Below are 16394 nucleotides of genomic sequence, written 5' to 3'. Positions count from 1 at the left end.
TATGCCTATACTAACAAAATCATTTGTTTTTTATCTGAAATTCAAATTTACCTGGATGTCCTGTATTTTATCTGGAAACCCTACACAGAAATCAAACGGCTCACGCTGTGTCTCAGAGCTGCAAGGATCCAATGCCCTCCATCCTTCGGTGGCTGTCTGAGGCCCCAGCCACGACTCCCACCCTCCTCTCCTGCCAGCTGCAGCCAGGGGCTGCTCTCTTCACTCCGTCCCGCTTTGCCCCGACTGTGGATCTACCCGCTCCCTTCTCCCTCAGTCCCCAAAGCACCAGACTCACAGGCCTGCTGTGTGACCCACTTTTACCGACCTTTCAGGGAGAGTAGAGGGCATTTGTGACTCAGCTCAGAGCAGGAAACACACCTCATGTCAATTGTCAGACAGCGCTGCTCTGAATTCCATCACATGCTCCAGCAGGGGGCGTCCTCACCGGCCATGGCCACAGCCACTGGTCAACCAGGCCCAGCTCCCAGACACCCTCCTTCCACCTCCTCTTTTCCACCGCCCCCGTCTCCTCTTTCAAGCCACCAGCAAACAACACCCTAATCCGTGTCTTTATTAGTCAAAGAACTTAAGCACTCTTTCCCACCGCGTTCCCATCTTGATTATTTCAGGGAGTGAGTTAGGGATTCACCTTTACAATCAAAAGTTCTCTCAAAGCCAGGTTACTGGAGTTCTAATTCTGCCTTCCCACTTACTAGCTGTGAAATCTCAGGAAAGTTACTTGACCTCTCTCTGCCTCATTTTCCTCATCTTTAAAAAACAGGATGACAATATTTAGCTCCTCAGATGGTTGTGAGGGTTTAGGTGAGCTGATATATCCAAGAATGTCTAGAACAGTGCATGGCAGAATGGGCATTGCATATGGGTTTAATCTTGTAACTGCCATGTTTCACCAATTCTGAGGAGTATCTCGTTTCTCATCATAAGAGCTCTTCTGCTCGTGTGGCAGCTGGGAGTGGCCGTCATTGCCTGCGCATACCTAAACTTGGTCAGGTGAGTTCCGCTCCTTCAGCTTAATTGCTGTTTAAAATGTCTTCAAAAAGGTTACACTGTGGTTTAGCATTTAAACACAGTTATTGTGTATGCAGAAAGGCGGGCAAACAGAAGAGTGTAGCAAGAATTTGATATTAGTGAAGCAGTTATCATTAAAGAATGACCACAATTTCATATTTTCTTGCAAAACAGCAGCCAAGTGTTTTATGAGACCTAAGAAAGGAAGAGCCTCGTAAGTAAATGGAACTGTTGTGTTGTTTTATTACCGAGAAAAGGGCAAAATGATTGCTAGTCACACATGAAGCAAGAAAATACCGGCAATAAAGCTTGCAGAATGAGTAGCTGAGGCTTGAAAATAAATGCTGGAAACAATAGTGGACAATCTTTTAAAGAATGGCACATTGCCAATGCTCCTGATGGCACAGAAGATGATACCATGCAGAAAATCAACGACTCTGAGTCAAAGACGGTTTCAGGAAAATTGGACTCTGAATGTGAAGAAATTTGGAAACTATTTTAGCCAATTTGTTTTACCTATAATTTCCTTTTATGCATGCAAAAGAGCAATTTTGACTTTAAAGACTGATATCTAAATAAATCTAAAATATCTTTTTTTTTTTTTTTTTTTTGTGATACAGTATCTTGCCCTTTTGCCCAGGCTGGAGTGCAGTGGTGTAATCTCAGCTCACTGCAATTTCTGCCTCCCAGGCTCAACTAATCCTCCCACCTCAGCCGGGACTACAGGTGCATACCACCATGTCTAGCTAATGTTTTGTGAGTATTTTTTGTAAAGACAGGGTTTCACCATGTTGCCAGGCTGGTCTCAAACTCCTGGGCTCAAGTGGTCTGCCCACCTTGGCCTTCCAAAGTGCTGGGATTACAGGCATGAGCCACAAAGCCCAGCCTATAAAATACGCATAACATAAAATTAACCATCTTAACCTTTTTTTTTGACACTAATTTTCACTCTTGTTGCCCAGACTGGAGTGCAATGGCACGATCATGATCTCGGATCACTGCAACCCCTGCCTCCTGGGTTCAAGTGATTCTCCTGCCTCAGCCTCCTGAGTAGCTGGGATTACAGGCATGTGGCACCACACCCAGCCAATTTTGTATTTATAGTAGAGATGGGGTTTCTCCATGTTAGTCAGGCTGGTCTCAAACTTCCGACCTCATGTGATCTGCCAACCTCAGCCTCCCAAAGTGGTGGGATTATAGGCATGAGCCACTGCGCCTGGCCCTCATCTTAACCATTTTTAAGTGCACAGTTCAGTGGCATTAAGCACATTCACACTGCTGTGAATTCATCAGCAATTTTTGTCATGTTCTAATTAATAGTGCATGATAGATGAATAGATTTCCTAAGACACAGCACAGTGACCATTTTAGAAAAAATGCAGCCATCCCTTCAGGGGAGCAGAGCTGCCAGCCAGAAGCACAGCCAAGCCCCACCAGCTTTGATGGGAACACCTTCTTTCTCCCTGGCATGAAGGGCAAATGCAAACACAGGCACGAGCCGGGTCATCATTGGCCCCTTCCTCTCTTCCCAGACTAGGGGCCAGATCAGAATGTGAGTCCTGACTACTATTGTAAGCTGTGCGGCAGGTCACACTCTCTCTGGAATTCATGTTCTTATCACGGCAACTGAAATCCATGGGCAAGATGATCTCCAAGATCCCATCAGGTTCTAAATGTATGATTGTGTGGCTGAACAACCACACAACACACACACCACAAACATATGCAAATTCGGGTTGGGGCTTTGTGGGCTCCAAGGAGAAGCTTTCATACCTATCCTGGTGTATTGGGAAGCAAGAGATTTTCACCTGACTGGGTTAGCGGCGGTTCTTCCCAGAATCAAGGGTCAGTGGGCCACTCCTCAAGATCGTGAATACCTTGACAAAAGAAGGAGAGACCAGAAAGGATGTGTGGCCCATCCGAGAGCACACAGCAACTAAATGGTCGGGTGTGGATTTAGAAGCCACTGTCACAGCTTCAGTTCACATGAGGCCCAAAGAGAAGGTTTTCCAGGGACCCTGAGACTCAGTCCTGAACTTGGCCAGTTGGGGTGGACAGTATGTCCGAAGGTCAGGAGAAATGATACATGAAGCCACAAAAGAAAGGAGTAGGCCAGGCGCGGTGGCTCATGCCTGTAATCCCAGCACTTTGGGAGGTCGAGGCGGGTGGATCCCAAGGTCAGGAGTTGGAGACCAGCCTGGCCAATATGGTGAAACCCCATCTCTACTAAAAGAAATATAAAACTTAGCCGGGCATGGTGGCGTGTGCCTGTGATCCCAGCTACTCAGGAGGCTGAGGCAAGAGAATTGCTTGAAACTGGGAGGTGGAGGTTGTAGCAGCAGTGGGGAAGGCATATTCCCTGGGTGGGGGCAGAGGCACACCCAAGCCAGACCCCTCTGAGTCCTTGTCTCTTCCCATGTGCAGAGTCTGGAGGTGGGTCCCAGATGCCCTTTATATGACAGGGATAGGGGTCCCCCTCTCCCTCGATCTTCTCCCAGAGGACCCAGAATGCCTGAAGGTGGGAGGGATGGCTGAGGGAAGAGTGCTAGGGTGCCAGGTGTCTATGTGTCAGGCCAGGCGTTAGGCACTGGAAATACACTGGAGAACAAACCCCACAGGAATCCCTGCTCTTTTGGAGCATCCCTTCTGTATGGGTAATTTTTATTCTTTCTTCCTCCCCTTCCTCTTCCCCTTTCTCCTCCTCCTCCTTCACAATAGCAGGAGTCATGAGTCCCCATATATATGTGTATGATACATTCTCAGTTGCAAAATACTTTCCCGTTCATTATCTTACTGCATTCTCAAAACAACTTTATGGGGTAGGCATCTACACTCCCATTGTCCCGACAAGGAAACTGAGGCACAGAGTGTGGCTCGGTAGTGTGGGGTGTGGCAGAAAGCTCCAGACCAGGCTCAGTCCCAGCTCAGCCACTAACCTGCTGGAGCACCCTAGATGAGTCACTCCCCTCCCTGGGCCTACACTCACCCCACATCCCCATGATACAACATAAAGCGGTCCACTCCAGTCTCCAATCTCTCCCAGATTCTGTTGCTGGGACTGTGACTTGCCCAGGGACCTGCTGGACAAGAGCTAGGGCAGGTTGCAGAAGCCCATCCTTCTGCCCCCACTCTGAGCCCAACCCTGCTGTGAGTGCCCGGGAGGGGGGCGAGGCTGGAGGGATTAGGGAAGGGCCAGTGAGTGGGGCTGGGGAAGCTTCTAGAGTTGAACGCCTCCACGACCCCAATGGCCACAGTGGCATTGAGAGCAGGAGGCAGCACTGCCCAGGTGCTGGGCTGAGTGGGCACCAAGGCCAGAGAGCTGCTTATCAGCCATCATAGCCGCCCCGAGCCTGCACAGCTCACTGCCCCACAGAAATGTCTTCTGTGGCCAGAGTGGCCCTGAGCTCCTTGGGGTTCCTGGGACCTGTCACAGCTTCTGGGACCCCAACACGTGAGTGTGCAAAGACCTGTTCTCCTCAAAGTGTAAGTAATACTGTAAGGAAGGGCTGATATTCATTGACCACCTACTGTGGACCAGGCACTGCTCTGAGCACTTGACATACATTGTTTCATTCAATCCAAACCCCCATCCACTAGGTCAGTTTTATTCTTCCCATTTTACAGAGAAAGACAAGAAAGGTTAAGTCACATAGATGGAACAGGCTGATGTCAGAATGGACACCCTCAGCTTCCTCAGCTGCCCCCAGGTTGACTCCATCACCGAGGGCCAGGGTCCCAGTGCCCCCAGGCTCTAGGAGCTGCTGTTTGGCTGGGACCCCCAGGAGAAGGTGAAGCTTAATGATTTATGGGTGATTAGCTGCAAGAATGCGAACACAGAAGACACAAACCTTTATGTCCTGGAAATTTGTCACAAGCCAACCAGTTGTTTTCCATCCCTGTGAAGCAGGAGTAACTGGAGGTCTGACAGAAGAACTTCCCAGTTACCAGAAGGAGCAGCACTCATGTACTCTCTTAGTTTTGTGTGAGGTATTGCCCCTGCCTTGGTCAACAGTTTGAGTCAGAAAGAGGGGCACTGGGCACAATCCCCACCAGAGGTTCCCATTCACAAGACCCCGTCGGGGCTGGGAGAGGCCCTGGGGCAGCAGCCCTGGGGTAACCAAGGGAACAAACACGGAAAACCAGGGACGTCAGTCCTTATCTGGAGCTCATTAAGTGGGGAACATTAGTCAGCTGTGAAGGCTAAGATAGGGTGATAGGCACGTGGGTGGGCTGGGATGGGGCATGGGGGCAGAGGCCGCCATGGAGAAGAGGTACTGGCCTCAACGACTCCACCTCCACACCACGTGCCCAGATCCGGGATGGAAGTACCCTATAAAGGCCCACAACCCAGCCTCCCCAGAGGCCTTGAGAAAGAGAGTGGTAGAGAGCGAAAGAGAGTGCCCAGAGCCTCCCGGCCCTGAGACGGCCGGGCCAGCCACGCAGGACTCCGCAGCATGTGGGAGCTCCGCTCCATAGCCTTCTCCAGGGCCGTGTTCGCAGAGTTCCTGGCCACACTCCTCTTCGTCTTCTTTGGCCTCGGCTCGGCCCTCAACTGGCCACAGGCCCTGCCCTCTGTGCTACAGATCGCCATGGCATTCGGCTTGGGTATTGGCACCCTGGTACAGGCTCTGGGCCACGTAAGCGGGGCCCACATCAACCCAGCCGTGACTGTGGCCTGCCTGGTGGGCTGCCATGTCTCCTTTCTCCGAGCCACCTTCTACGTGGCTGCCCAGCTGCTGGGGGCTGTGGCCGGAGCTGCTCTGCTCCATGAGATCACGCCAGCAGACATCCGCGGGGACCTGGCTGTCAATGCTGTGAGTAGCCACAACTTTGCCATCCACAAGGGGCAGATCCTGGGGAATCCCTTGTAAGGGATGAGATGGGAGGGATGGGCTCTGGGTGAGGTGGGGAGAGAGATGGAGACAGAGGCAGAGACACAGAGAGAGACAGAGCCTGGAGTCAGGAACATAGCCGCCATAGGAGGGTCAGGATGAAAGAAGCAATGATACCAGAGCAAAGGCAGGATGCAGACAGACTGCAGGCCTCTTCCACCCTGACCATCGTGCAGGAAGAGCCTCATCTGGGTTTCTGTTGGACTCAATGCCTACATTACAGTAAGGAGCAGGATGTACCTCAGCAGGGGTTAGTGTCCCAAGCAGACATGCTTTCCAAGCTGCGGGGAGCCTTGGAGTGCTCATGACAGGGTCCTCAAGAGAGAAGAGGGGCCCAGCCTTTCTTCTGCTTTGAGGGTTTGCAGGTCCCATGGCAGGTGCTCCTTACAGGCCAGGCTCAGACACACCACAGCCCTACAAGCAGCAATGGGCATACTTCCTTCTCCAAACCCTGAGGAGGTCCCCGGAGCCCATAAGCTGGCTGCTGATGACATGATACAGGTGCTAACTGGGTCCCGTGAGCCCTTCGGGAGCTGAGGGTGGTGCCATAGTCCCTTCCCCCATGTCCCACCCCCTTCCCCTCTCAGGTCTGTGTGGGCCCTGTGAATCCAAGAGACATGAGTGTGGAGGAACGACCTGTGCTCCCAACAGACCAGCTCTCACTCTGTACCCCCATCCTAAGCCAGGACAGCAAGTGCCTCTTTTGTGCCTCAGTCTCCAGTATTTCCTGGCCTCTTCCATCCCTGGGCCACTGGACAAGAGTCCTGATGTCTCTGACAAGTCCTGCACAATCTCTGTGGCCACCCGCGTCTCTGCACAGGTAGCCCTTCCTCATTTGTGGGACAGGGGTATCCCAATTAGGGAACTTCTCTGTTTTGTTTTGTTTTTGAGATGGAGTCTCATTCTGTTGCCCAGGCTGGAGTGCAGTGGTACAATCTCAGCTCACTGCAACCTCCATCTCAAGTCATTCTCCTGCCTCAGCCTCTCGAGTAGCTGGGATTACAGGCATGTGCCACCATGCCCAGCTAATTGCTGTATTTTTAGTAGAGACAGGGTTCACCATGTTGGTAAGGCTGGTTTCGAACTCCTAACCTCAAGTGATCCACCCGTCTCCCCCTCCCAAAGTGCTAGGATTATAGGTATGAGCCACCACACCCAGCCTCTGTTCTTTAAAGAGGAAAATGTGACAAGGTTGGGGGCCAGGGGCCAAGGAAAGGCTAGGTGGGCAAGCAGAGGAGTGGGCTCATTTCCTCTGAGAACAAAATTAGTTCAGTTTACAGCAAGAAGAGATCCAGTTAGACTGAAAAAGGAACTTCCTGAGAGCATGACCAGGAAGTTCTTCTGTAATAGCAGGGCACTGGCAGTGAGAGGCCATGGGAAACGCAGTCCTCCTCCTCCATCATTTCACAACTGACTGGGGCCCTCAGAAGAGAAAGGTCTGGGAGGACTCCTCCATGCCACTTCTCAGCATTTACCACCTTGAGGACCTGGGGAGAACCCTGCCTGGATATAATGGGGCAGTGGTGGGACCAACTTGCCCTGAAGCTAAAGAGAGCCAGATGATCCTCAAGACCATCCCACATGTCCTTTGAGGACACTGAGAGCCAGCCTGGCCACCAGGAAGTTAATCATTGACATGCACCTGCCCTATGCCAGGTCAGCTATCATCTCATCATTGGTACAATGCTATAAGGGAATTTCTGTGGTTCCCCCCTATTGTGAGTGGCAAATTGAGGCTCAATAGTCAATTGATCCAAGTCACAGAACCAACAAGTCATTTCCGGTCCTCCCACCGTCCTCCAGAATCCATTTTGTTATCCCATTTCGCAGAAGGAGAAACTGAGGCCAAATTAAATAGTCTCATGGCAAGTCAGAGGCCTCTAAAGTGTCTGCTTCCAAAGCTCTTTTCACTGTCCTCTAGAGACTCTGCATTGGACAACAACAGAAGGGATTGAGGTTAGACCCTAGAGAGACCCAAGGGTTTTGACCTGATGTCTTGGACCCAGGGGTGGGGGTTCAGGGCCTGGAGAAAGAGCGTGGGAGCTGAGAGCTGTCACTGTTCCACTCAGTGTAGTGCCCAGTCCCAGAAGGCAGGGCGTAGGGCACAGGGTGACAAAACCCAAGGAGAAATCCAGTGCTGGGTGTGGCCCAGTTATGAAATCACCTCTTTACTCAGCCCCGAGTTCTCTCCTTACCCAAGGCAGGGTCTGCTGAGACCATGGGCAACCTACATGGGTGTGGAGGCATTGTCTGACACAGCTCCGGGGCCCTCACCCCAACCTCCATAGGACGTGCAGGGAGCAAACCAACAGGGCAAAGCTGAGGCCTGAAAGGCAGTGGAGAATAGACAAGGGTTAGGGAAAAAGGTGTATGGTGGACTCATAGCAGAAAGGGGCACACTAGGACCATCCCCCAGACCCAAGTCCCTAGACCCTGTCCCTGGGAGCCATTTGACCTCAGGAGGAAAGACCACCGGCCTCTCATTGCACCAGGGTCTGATGGTCTAGAGAGGGAAGGTCTTCCTGCTAACCAGTCCAAAGCTTCCTGAGGCAGCTGAAACCTCTTCCCTTCTTGTTCTTCAGGAAACAGAAATTCCGGATCTCAGCATCCTTTTCCTCTCACACTGCAGGCTCCCAACCTCACCCCCCAATCTAATGGGCTACAGAGTCAGTTTTCCTACCTCTGGCAGGGAAACCACAGGCATCCTGGGGGATCATGGGCTGCCTTTGGGCCAGGGCCCAAGAAGAAGGGATCAGTTGTTCCAGTTAAGGTGTCTGGCAAGCCCAGGTGTTCTGGTTCCCAGCCCAGAGGCCCCCCTGGTGCCTTGACTGCAGGTGGACAGGAAGATGGAGCCAGAGAGGAGAGTGTGCTCAGTGTTCCCCTACCTGCCTCTTTGTCCCCAGCTCAGCAACAGCACGACAGCTGGCCAGGCGGTGACTGTGGAGCTCTTCCTGACGCTGCAGCTGGTGCTCTGCATCTTTGCCTCCACCGATGAGCGCCGTGGAGAGAACCCGGGCACCCCTGCTCTCTCCATAGGCTTCTCCGTGGCCCTGGGCCACCTCCTGGGGGTAGGTCATGACCATAGGTCCCAGCCTCCCTGGAGGAACAGACACACAGACCATTCCAGAGACAGATACAGAGACCCCAAGAGGGACACATACACAGAACTCTCAAGAGGAACAGACACCCCAGAGGTTTGACTCCCAGATACCCCAGAGGGACAGATATCACTCCAGCCCCAAAAGAATAGAGCTCTTTAAATAAAACGTGAAGTTAATTGTCCATCACGTGGGTTCCCTTTAGGCTGAGGTCAAGCACTGCAGTGCGGGACAAGGACTTTCTGCCCTGTCCTCACCTGCCTTCTCTCTGTGATGCCCTCCTCCCACTGCAGATCCACTACACCGGCTGCTCTATGAATCCCGCCCGCTCCCTGGCTCCAGCTGTCGTCACTGGCAAATTTGATGACCACTGGGTAATGGCTGAAACCCACTGCCCTCCCCTTCCCTAAAAACCCATTTTAAAGGGAGAACAAGAGCTGGAATAGCGTGGGATGGGGGCTCAGCAGCGGTACCTCAAACCCTCCACACTCCTGCTGGTCCTGGGGAGCCTTGGGTTCCACCCCTCAGATCTGATGCCAAAGACTCAGTTTCCACAAGTGTGAATGAGGATGACAACAGCTTACCTCACTGGCTTCTTGGGAACAGTAAGTGAGGCTACCGGTGTAACCCAGATAATGCAGTGTCTGGCACTTAGAACTCTACAAGTGATAGTATTTAGCACTTATCTGGTGCTTAGTATGTGGTGAGCCTTGTTCTGAGTGTTTTGCAAACATTAACTCATTCAATTTTCACAACCACCCTAGGAGATAGGCATTCTTATAGTGAAAGGCACAGAGACGGTAAGTAACTTGTTGAAGTGCACACAGCATCTAAGTGGTGGAATCAGGATTCACACACAGGCAGTGGCTTCAAAATTCGCACCCTTAACCTCGCACTGACAAGGCTTCCCCAGCAGCTGGCGTTGTCGTCGCTAATTACATAAATAAGCATTTCACTAGATTAATGGCGGGGAGGAGGGGTGCGGCCGCAGAGTGTGCCACCGGGGCCTGCGGGCTCCGCGTGCCGGTGTAGGCTCGGGTGCCAAGCCACTCTCTCCGCTCGCCCCCAGGTCTTCTGGATCGGACCCCTGGTGGGCGCCATCCTGGGCTCCCTCCTCTACAACTACGTGCTGTTCCCGCCAGCCAAGAGCCTGTCGGAGCGCCTGGCAGTGCTGAAGGGCCTGGAGCCGGACACCGACTGGGAGGAGCGCGAGGTGCGGCGGCGGCAGTCGGTGGAGCTGCACTCGCCGCAGAGCCTCCCACGGGGCACCAAGGCCTGAGGGCCGTCAGCGGCCTCTACGGCCCCGATGGACGCTTGTGAGGCCCGAGGCTGAAGGGCCCACCCCGTCCCTCCTCTCCCCCAGGTCTGAAGTTGGCCCCCCAGCGCAGAGTAGCTGCTTCCTGTACGTGCGCGCCGAGGCCAGTGCTGTGAGCAGGCGTAGAGGAGGCTGCGGGAGGGAGCCCTGAGCCTGGCAGGTCCCCTGCCCTGAGGCTGTGAGCAGCCGGTAGTGGATCCTCCAGCCTTTTGCAGGAACTGGGAACTTGGGGAACTGAGCTGGGGAGGGAGGCAGGTGGGTGGTAAAAGCGAAACTCTTGAGAGCCTGCACCCAGGTACCGGGTGGGGAGTGTACAGACCCTGCCTTGGGGGTTCTGGAAAGAGTGCAACTGATTTTACTAGTGTGCAAGTGTGTTCATCCCCGAGTTCTCCTTTGTCCTCACGTGCAGGGTTGTGCATGCCCCTGAGTGTGAACAGGTTTGCCTACGTTGGTGCAAGTGTGCACGTCTGGGGACTTCTCACTTCCCCTCGCACCCCTTCCTCCCCAACCTGCAATAAACCCACTTCTACAGTGGATGAGTGTGGGTGCCAGTCATCCTCAGGGGAAGGGAAGGAGGCCACTTTGAGAGGGCTGAAGGGAGGGCCTTGATTTCCAGCCGCAATCTGGCTCCTCCTGGAAAATGTCCCCCACCTGCAGCGCTGGGCCCCAAGGCTTGCCAAGACTCATTGCTGGAGGCAGAGAGGTGTCAACCAGAGAACAGCTCCCCTAGAAATGGCCTCTGGAAAAAGGAAATCTTTGGTGACCAAAGATTTCCTTTCTGTGATGAGGGAGAACCTCTCCAAAGAGGAAGCAGGCATATGAGTGTGCACACCTTCACGTGTGTGTACGCTGTGTGTGCCCGGGACCCCCGTCTGCAGGGGTGCCCCAGATCCAGAGATTAGCCTCCCACTTCAGCAGAGAAAACAAAAGCCCTTTGTGGGACCCCGGCCTTTGTCTTGGGAGAGGCGGAGATTTGCAACTAGACACTTCTTGAAAGGAGACACTCGGTTTCGAAAGTTAGCCCTCTTGCCCAGCACACACCTATGGCTGGCTGGGCAAGGCACTCAGGCATGCAACCATGGGCACCAGGCAACACCCCTCCATCACCCATCTCATTCTCCCCAGTCCTCAGGCAGCAGCTCCTCCGCCCCAGGAACCTCTGTTCCTTCTCTCTCTGCCTCTCCACAGCCTGTGATTCCCTGCTTCTGGCTCCTACCACTGAATAGTCATTGTGGATAGAGCAGCCTGTTGCGCTCAGGACCAGGGAAGAGAAATGACTTCTCCAGGCAGAGGCAGATCTGAGTCTAGAACCTAGGCTTCTAAATTTCTAGGCCAGTACGACTGTTCTCAAATGAGATTAACCGGGATTAAGTGAGATGACGCATGTAAAGATGCTGTGTAGACTGTAATTCTTAATATCATTAACACGCATTACTAGAATCATTTTCATTATTTCTGCTTCCTGGGGGAAGGATGCAGAAGGAGTTTGATGCTCAACATCCCTTACCTCCTTTCACTGATGGCCAAAGCAAAGGAGAGTCCTGAGAGCCCGCAAGATCCAGGCAGAAGGAGATGGGTTTGGGGCTGGCCTCTCCTTACCCTGCATGTGTCCCCTATCTTTTCTCCCACCTCCTTCCTCCCACCACCGAGCCCCATCCATTCTCTCCTTCCCTCTCCAGCCTGCTGTATAAGTAACATGTGGGTCATACCTTGAACCCCCTACCCTCATGCTTTCTGTGGCCTCCATGCCTTCAAGACTTCTGTCTGTATCTATCTTACACTGCACCAAGCACCCACTGTGCACCAGGCACTGAGTCTCTAGCCTCTTTCTCCCTTCTGCTTTCATCCAAGAAAGACAGTGTATAAGAACATCTCTGTAATTGTGTCCCCTCTGATCTATGCTCTTTACTGTCTTCCTTGACCAAAGCTCTCTTTGAGGTCCAAAAAAGGCTGCCCCAGGCCATAGGTGCTATGGAGAGGACTCTCCCAAACCCCCAACAGCTAGTGACAGCCACTTGGCCTCACTACCAGAAGAGGGGAGGAGTCAGAAACCAAAGTGACCTCCACAGCTGTCCTCCTAGCACCTGAGTATCCTTGCTCTAGAGGTTCAAAGTCAGCAAGGCAGTGAGCTATGAGCCCATCATGGATGTGTCTCAGGCACCTCGTCCCCACCCCACCTACCCCAACAAACTCCTCTAGAAGAAGCCAAGAATTTATCTCTATGTCTGTTTCACTTCTTGGATTGCATCTCCCCCAAAACTAAATACGAAATCCCTACCACTTCCAGCCTCTATTGCCCACTGGGGTCAGAGGTCAAAAAAGGATTCCAAGTGATAGAACTCCAGGAGTGAAGGGAAATTGGCAGTTCCTGGCATCTCTTGTGTACCAGCTGCTGTGCTGGGTACCTTGCATGCAAGGGTTCATCTAATCTTCCTCAAACTTCAGATAGGTTAGGGAAGGACAAAGGTCCCCAGCCATAAAGGGTTTTGCTATTTCCAAAGCTTCCCCTTATCGTCCCCTGTGATTATCTCCCAACCCTGTGACAAAGGTAGAGAAAATATTGTTCTTCCCATTTTATAGGTTCAGAAACCAAGGCTAAGAGACTGGTCTAAAGTCTCACAGGTAGTATATAGTGGAGCCAAGACTTGAACTCAGAGCTTTTTATGCAAAATCCCACGATTTTTCCACTGAGGCAAATCCTAGGCTCCTCCTGGGAGGCCCTTGCAGAAGCCAGAACACATGGCTGGACCTTTCCAGGCCAACCCACTGTCTTGCAGTGGACAGAAAGCCTTGGCGAGGGCAGCAGGGTAGACAGGACAAAGAACGTGGGGCTGGTTTCTGCCCTTGAAGAGCACTGGTTAGTCAGAGAACGGAGATCACTCACACCAAAACATACAGGCAGGGCAGCGTGGAGACAGGTGGACAGATCTCCAGGTCCCCAAGCTGGGGACAGAGAAGGTTGTGAGCTGTCCCATACTCCCACTTTGTGCCAAATGACATTGCACCTGCAAATGGTGCTTCAATGTTGTTTTGTATCTTTAAGCTGTGATGTTGTATATATACAATGCCTCCCAGCTAGACTGTAAGCCCTTTGGGGACAGGGCTGCTTTCAGGTCTTAGATGGCATTCACCTATCTATCTTCCTTCAACTGCTCTGCATATAATAAGCACTCAATAAATGCTCATTTGCCAATAAGTAGTGTTCTTCCACAACGTGGCAGTGGTCAATACAAATACAGTCCAAGGTACCAGAAGACAGGCGGAACTCCCTACCATTTCTACCCCAGCCCTCAACTTCTCCCAGGGAACTCAGAGGTCCCCATATCAGGAGAGGAGGGGAAGGGCTCTCCCTGAGACATTCAAATTCCCCCTGCCACAAATGGGGAGACCCATCTCTCAACTACGAGAGGTCCCGGGCATTCCTCTGGAGGTGGCAGGGCAGGGCCTGAGTGCTTGAGCAAAGATAATTCCAAGCCATAATAGGAGTTTATTGTGATGACTTAGGGACAGAGGGACTCTAGTGGTTAGAGAGATGGAGGGGCCTCAGACGCAGGCCTGGGAAACAGAATCAGCTGCCCAATGTGAGTAACCTTGACAGATGAAGTCTCCTTCTTTGGCCTCACCAGGCCCACTTCTGGTGACCAAGTCTGTGTGGCAACCTGTAGTTCCTATCTCAGGTCACTGTGTGACCCTGGGCAAGTGACCTCTGAGTCTGGGTTTCTTCGTGGGTAGCTTGGAATGAAATCACACAGTGGAGGCCAATTATAATCTCTAACTTTGTAGATCATATTCTGAATCTCTAAAATGGCGAGAACAAGGTCTTGGCCTTTACAGTCCCTCATTAGCTCAAATCTTCAGGTTGGAGCTTCCCCTGGTAGCCTAGCCTCTTGTGAGCACTTGAGAGATGATGAGAAAGCAAGTGGAATGGTGAAAACTGGAGGCAAGTTCAGCAGTGAAGAAGCCTGGCCCCCAATGACCTCTGGGGTCATCAGGGTCATTGTCCAGCCCAACCCCCAGACCCAGAAGAAAATCCTGCATACAACTGGCATGATTGGCTGGGGACAGAGCGCTGGGACCCATGGAAGAAAGGACAAACGGACCTCTGGCCTTAAGAGGAGAGACTTGGGGAGGAGCTGCTCCAGCAGGAAATGCCAGAACTGGACAGGAACAATAGTGGGTTTCTTTGGCCCTTGTTTTCTTTGGCATCTTAGCTGCCACGGAGCCCAGAGCCCACTCTTCCAAGTCCTTAGCATTCCTGCAGGCTCCTCCCCTCAGCCCTGCCTGACTGACAGGGGAGGCACTTGTTCTCTGCTCCCTCTGTACCCTGCCACTGGACTCTTCCTCCAAGCTTAGCCCCACACTAAACCCTCAAGGGGCTTTTAAAATTAACAGTCACAATGTAAGGAGACTTTACTGAGCCTTATTCTGTGCCAAGCACTGTGCTAAGGGCTTCTCTAACACACATGGGGATGGATCTCCTTTAATGCAGCTCCTCTCCCGGGATCCTAGGGGTCTTCCCCCTCCTCTAAGCCCTGGAGAGCCCTCCAGTCTCACTCCCACATGCCCGACCTGGAGTGGGTGGGAAGAGGGAGGGGGTGGTATGGAAGGAGGTAGCAGGTCACAGAGGGGCTATAAGCTCAGAGGGAAGGGAGATGGGAACTGGAAGAAAGTGTCACCCAGACCAGGGGTAGAAAAACTTGACTTTGGGGAAACTAAAGAAGACCACATGTAAGACAGAGACATGGAAAATGAGGTAGAAAGAGACAGAAACAAAAAAAGGCACAGAAATTAAGAGGCAGAGGAAAGGTGAAAATAGCCAGGAGGCAGAAACTGCAGGATGAGATAAATGAATAGAGAGAAAGAGACAGAGACACTAAGACAGCAAAAGGCAGGAAGGAAAAACAGAAAATGAGGTGTGAGAGAGACAGAGAGAGGGAGAGGTGGAAAACAGAGAGACTGAAATGAGAAAGAGACCTACGGAGAGAGACCGAGAGGAAGAGGCTGGCAGAGGGAGAGGGACAGAGACTAAAGACAGAGACAAAAAGAGAAACAGGATTTTGCAAAGACTGACTGGCAGAAACAGATTTCAAGGGGAGAAAGACCAAGACCAAGTGAGGGTCTGAAGGAGACTGAGGGGAGGTGGAGGAAGAGAAGGAGAGTCTTAGATCTAGGGTGAGGGGCTTCTAGCAGGAAGAGGGGAGACGCCAAGACCGCGCTTGGGAGGTCAGTGGTGCGCCTCTACCCTCCCTGCTCCCCCACTCCAACTCCCATAGTCTCAAGGCTTTGCGTAACACCCCCCTCCCGTCACGTCGACAAGGGGAACCCGGCCTGGGAGAGGGCGCTTCCAGGGGTCCATTGCCTAGTGCAGGTACTGCCCAGCTACTGGGCGTCGAGGATTGCAAAGCATCGGGGCAGGCTGGCACGGTGCCCACATTTCCCAAAACGCCAGCCTTCCAAGCCTAGAAGCTCGCCCGGCCCAGGCCGGGAGAGGCCCACGACGGCCGGCCGGACCGCCCTGCACGACCCAGCCTGGCTGCCCGCCCCCGCCGCCGGCGGTGAGGGAGGTGAGCGGCGCCGACCTGCGGGACGAGCATCACTCCGACCCAGCCGGTGGTGAGGCGGGTCAGGATGCTCCGGTCGCAGGAGGAAAAGGAGGAGCTGGGCCAAAAGCCCGAAGAGAAGAAAAGGGGAAGCCCGCGCGCGGAGCGCGGTAAAGGCCGGCGGAGCTAGACGCCCTGAGGTAGGAGCTAAGCGCCGGGACCGAGCCCCGTCTCCCAGGGAGTCCGGGGCGCACGGCACCGAGGAGAGTACGGGAGCCAACCCGGGCGCATCATGCGCGGGGTCCGGGACGCAGGGCCCGTCTACACCGCCGCCTGGGTCACGTGGCCCGGACGGGCAGGCGGCTGCCCGGGCCGGGGGCGGGGGTCGCGCCGAGGTTGCGCTGGGCGGCGGGGAGCGGCGGGCCCGCGGCGGCCTGGAGCCTCCCAAGCCGCGCGCCGCGCTGGCCCCTGAGCGTGGGAGCCGCCCCCTCCCCCCCCGCGCCGGCCCCGCGCCCGGCCC

At 53.4% G+C, this 16394-nt stretch overlaps 1 protein-coding gene across 2 annotated transcripts; it reads left to right on the top strand.

Moving 5' to 3' along the window:
• The first annotated feature begins 5360 nt into the window (after positions 1 to 5360).
• On the top strand, positions 5361 to 13530 carry AQP2 (aquaporin 2). Of its 2 annotated transcripts, XM_033222140.1 has the most exons (5): positions 5361 to 5843; positions 6604 to 6741; positions 8825 to 8989; positions 9313 to 9393; positions 10089 to 13530. In XM_033222140.1, the coding sequence occupies exons 1-5, from the start codon at positions 5484 to 5486 to the stop codon at positions 10296 to 10298; spliced, it is 954 nt and encodes a 317-aa protein (XP_033078031.1). In that variant the 5' UTR covers positions 5361 to 5483; the 3' UTR covers positions 10299 to 13530. The 2 variants fall into 2 exon arrangements, with proteins under 2 accessions (XP_033078031.1, XP_033078032.1); XM_033222141.1 differs by lacking the exon at positions 6604 to 6741 and having other exon boundaries at positions 5363 to 5843.
• Positions 13531 to 16394: the final 2864 nt, after the last annotated feature.

This window comes from Trachypithecus francoisi, unplaced genomic scaffold (genome assembly GCF_009764315.1).
Source record: "Trachypithecus francoisi isolate TF-2019V2 unplaced genomic scaffold, Tfra_2.0 Lachesis_group11, whole genome shotgun sequence".
In the NCBI taxonomy this organism is placed as follows: domain Eukaryota; kingdom Metazoa; phylum Chordata; class Mammalia; order Primates; family Cercopithecidae; genus Trachypithecus; species Trachypithecus francoisi.
This window is presented reverse-complemented; position numbering and strand designations above follow the sequence as displayed.

Bases quoted from the DNA above. Each gene is read 5' to 3' on its own strand.
- AQP2 (XM_033222140.1), top strand. From the start codon at position 5,484: ATGTGGGAGCTCCGCTCCATAGCCTTCTCCAGGGCCGTGTTCGCAGAG. The intron at 5,844-6,603 runs GTGAGTAGCCAC...CCCCATCCTAAG, and splicing joins GGGACCTGGCTGTCAATGCT to CCAGGACAGCAAGTGCCTCT. The intron at 9,394-10,088 runs GTAATGGCTGAA...GCTCGCCCCCAG, and splicing joins GCAAATTTGATGACCACTGG to GTCTTCTGGATCGGACCCCT.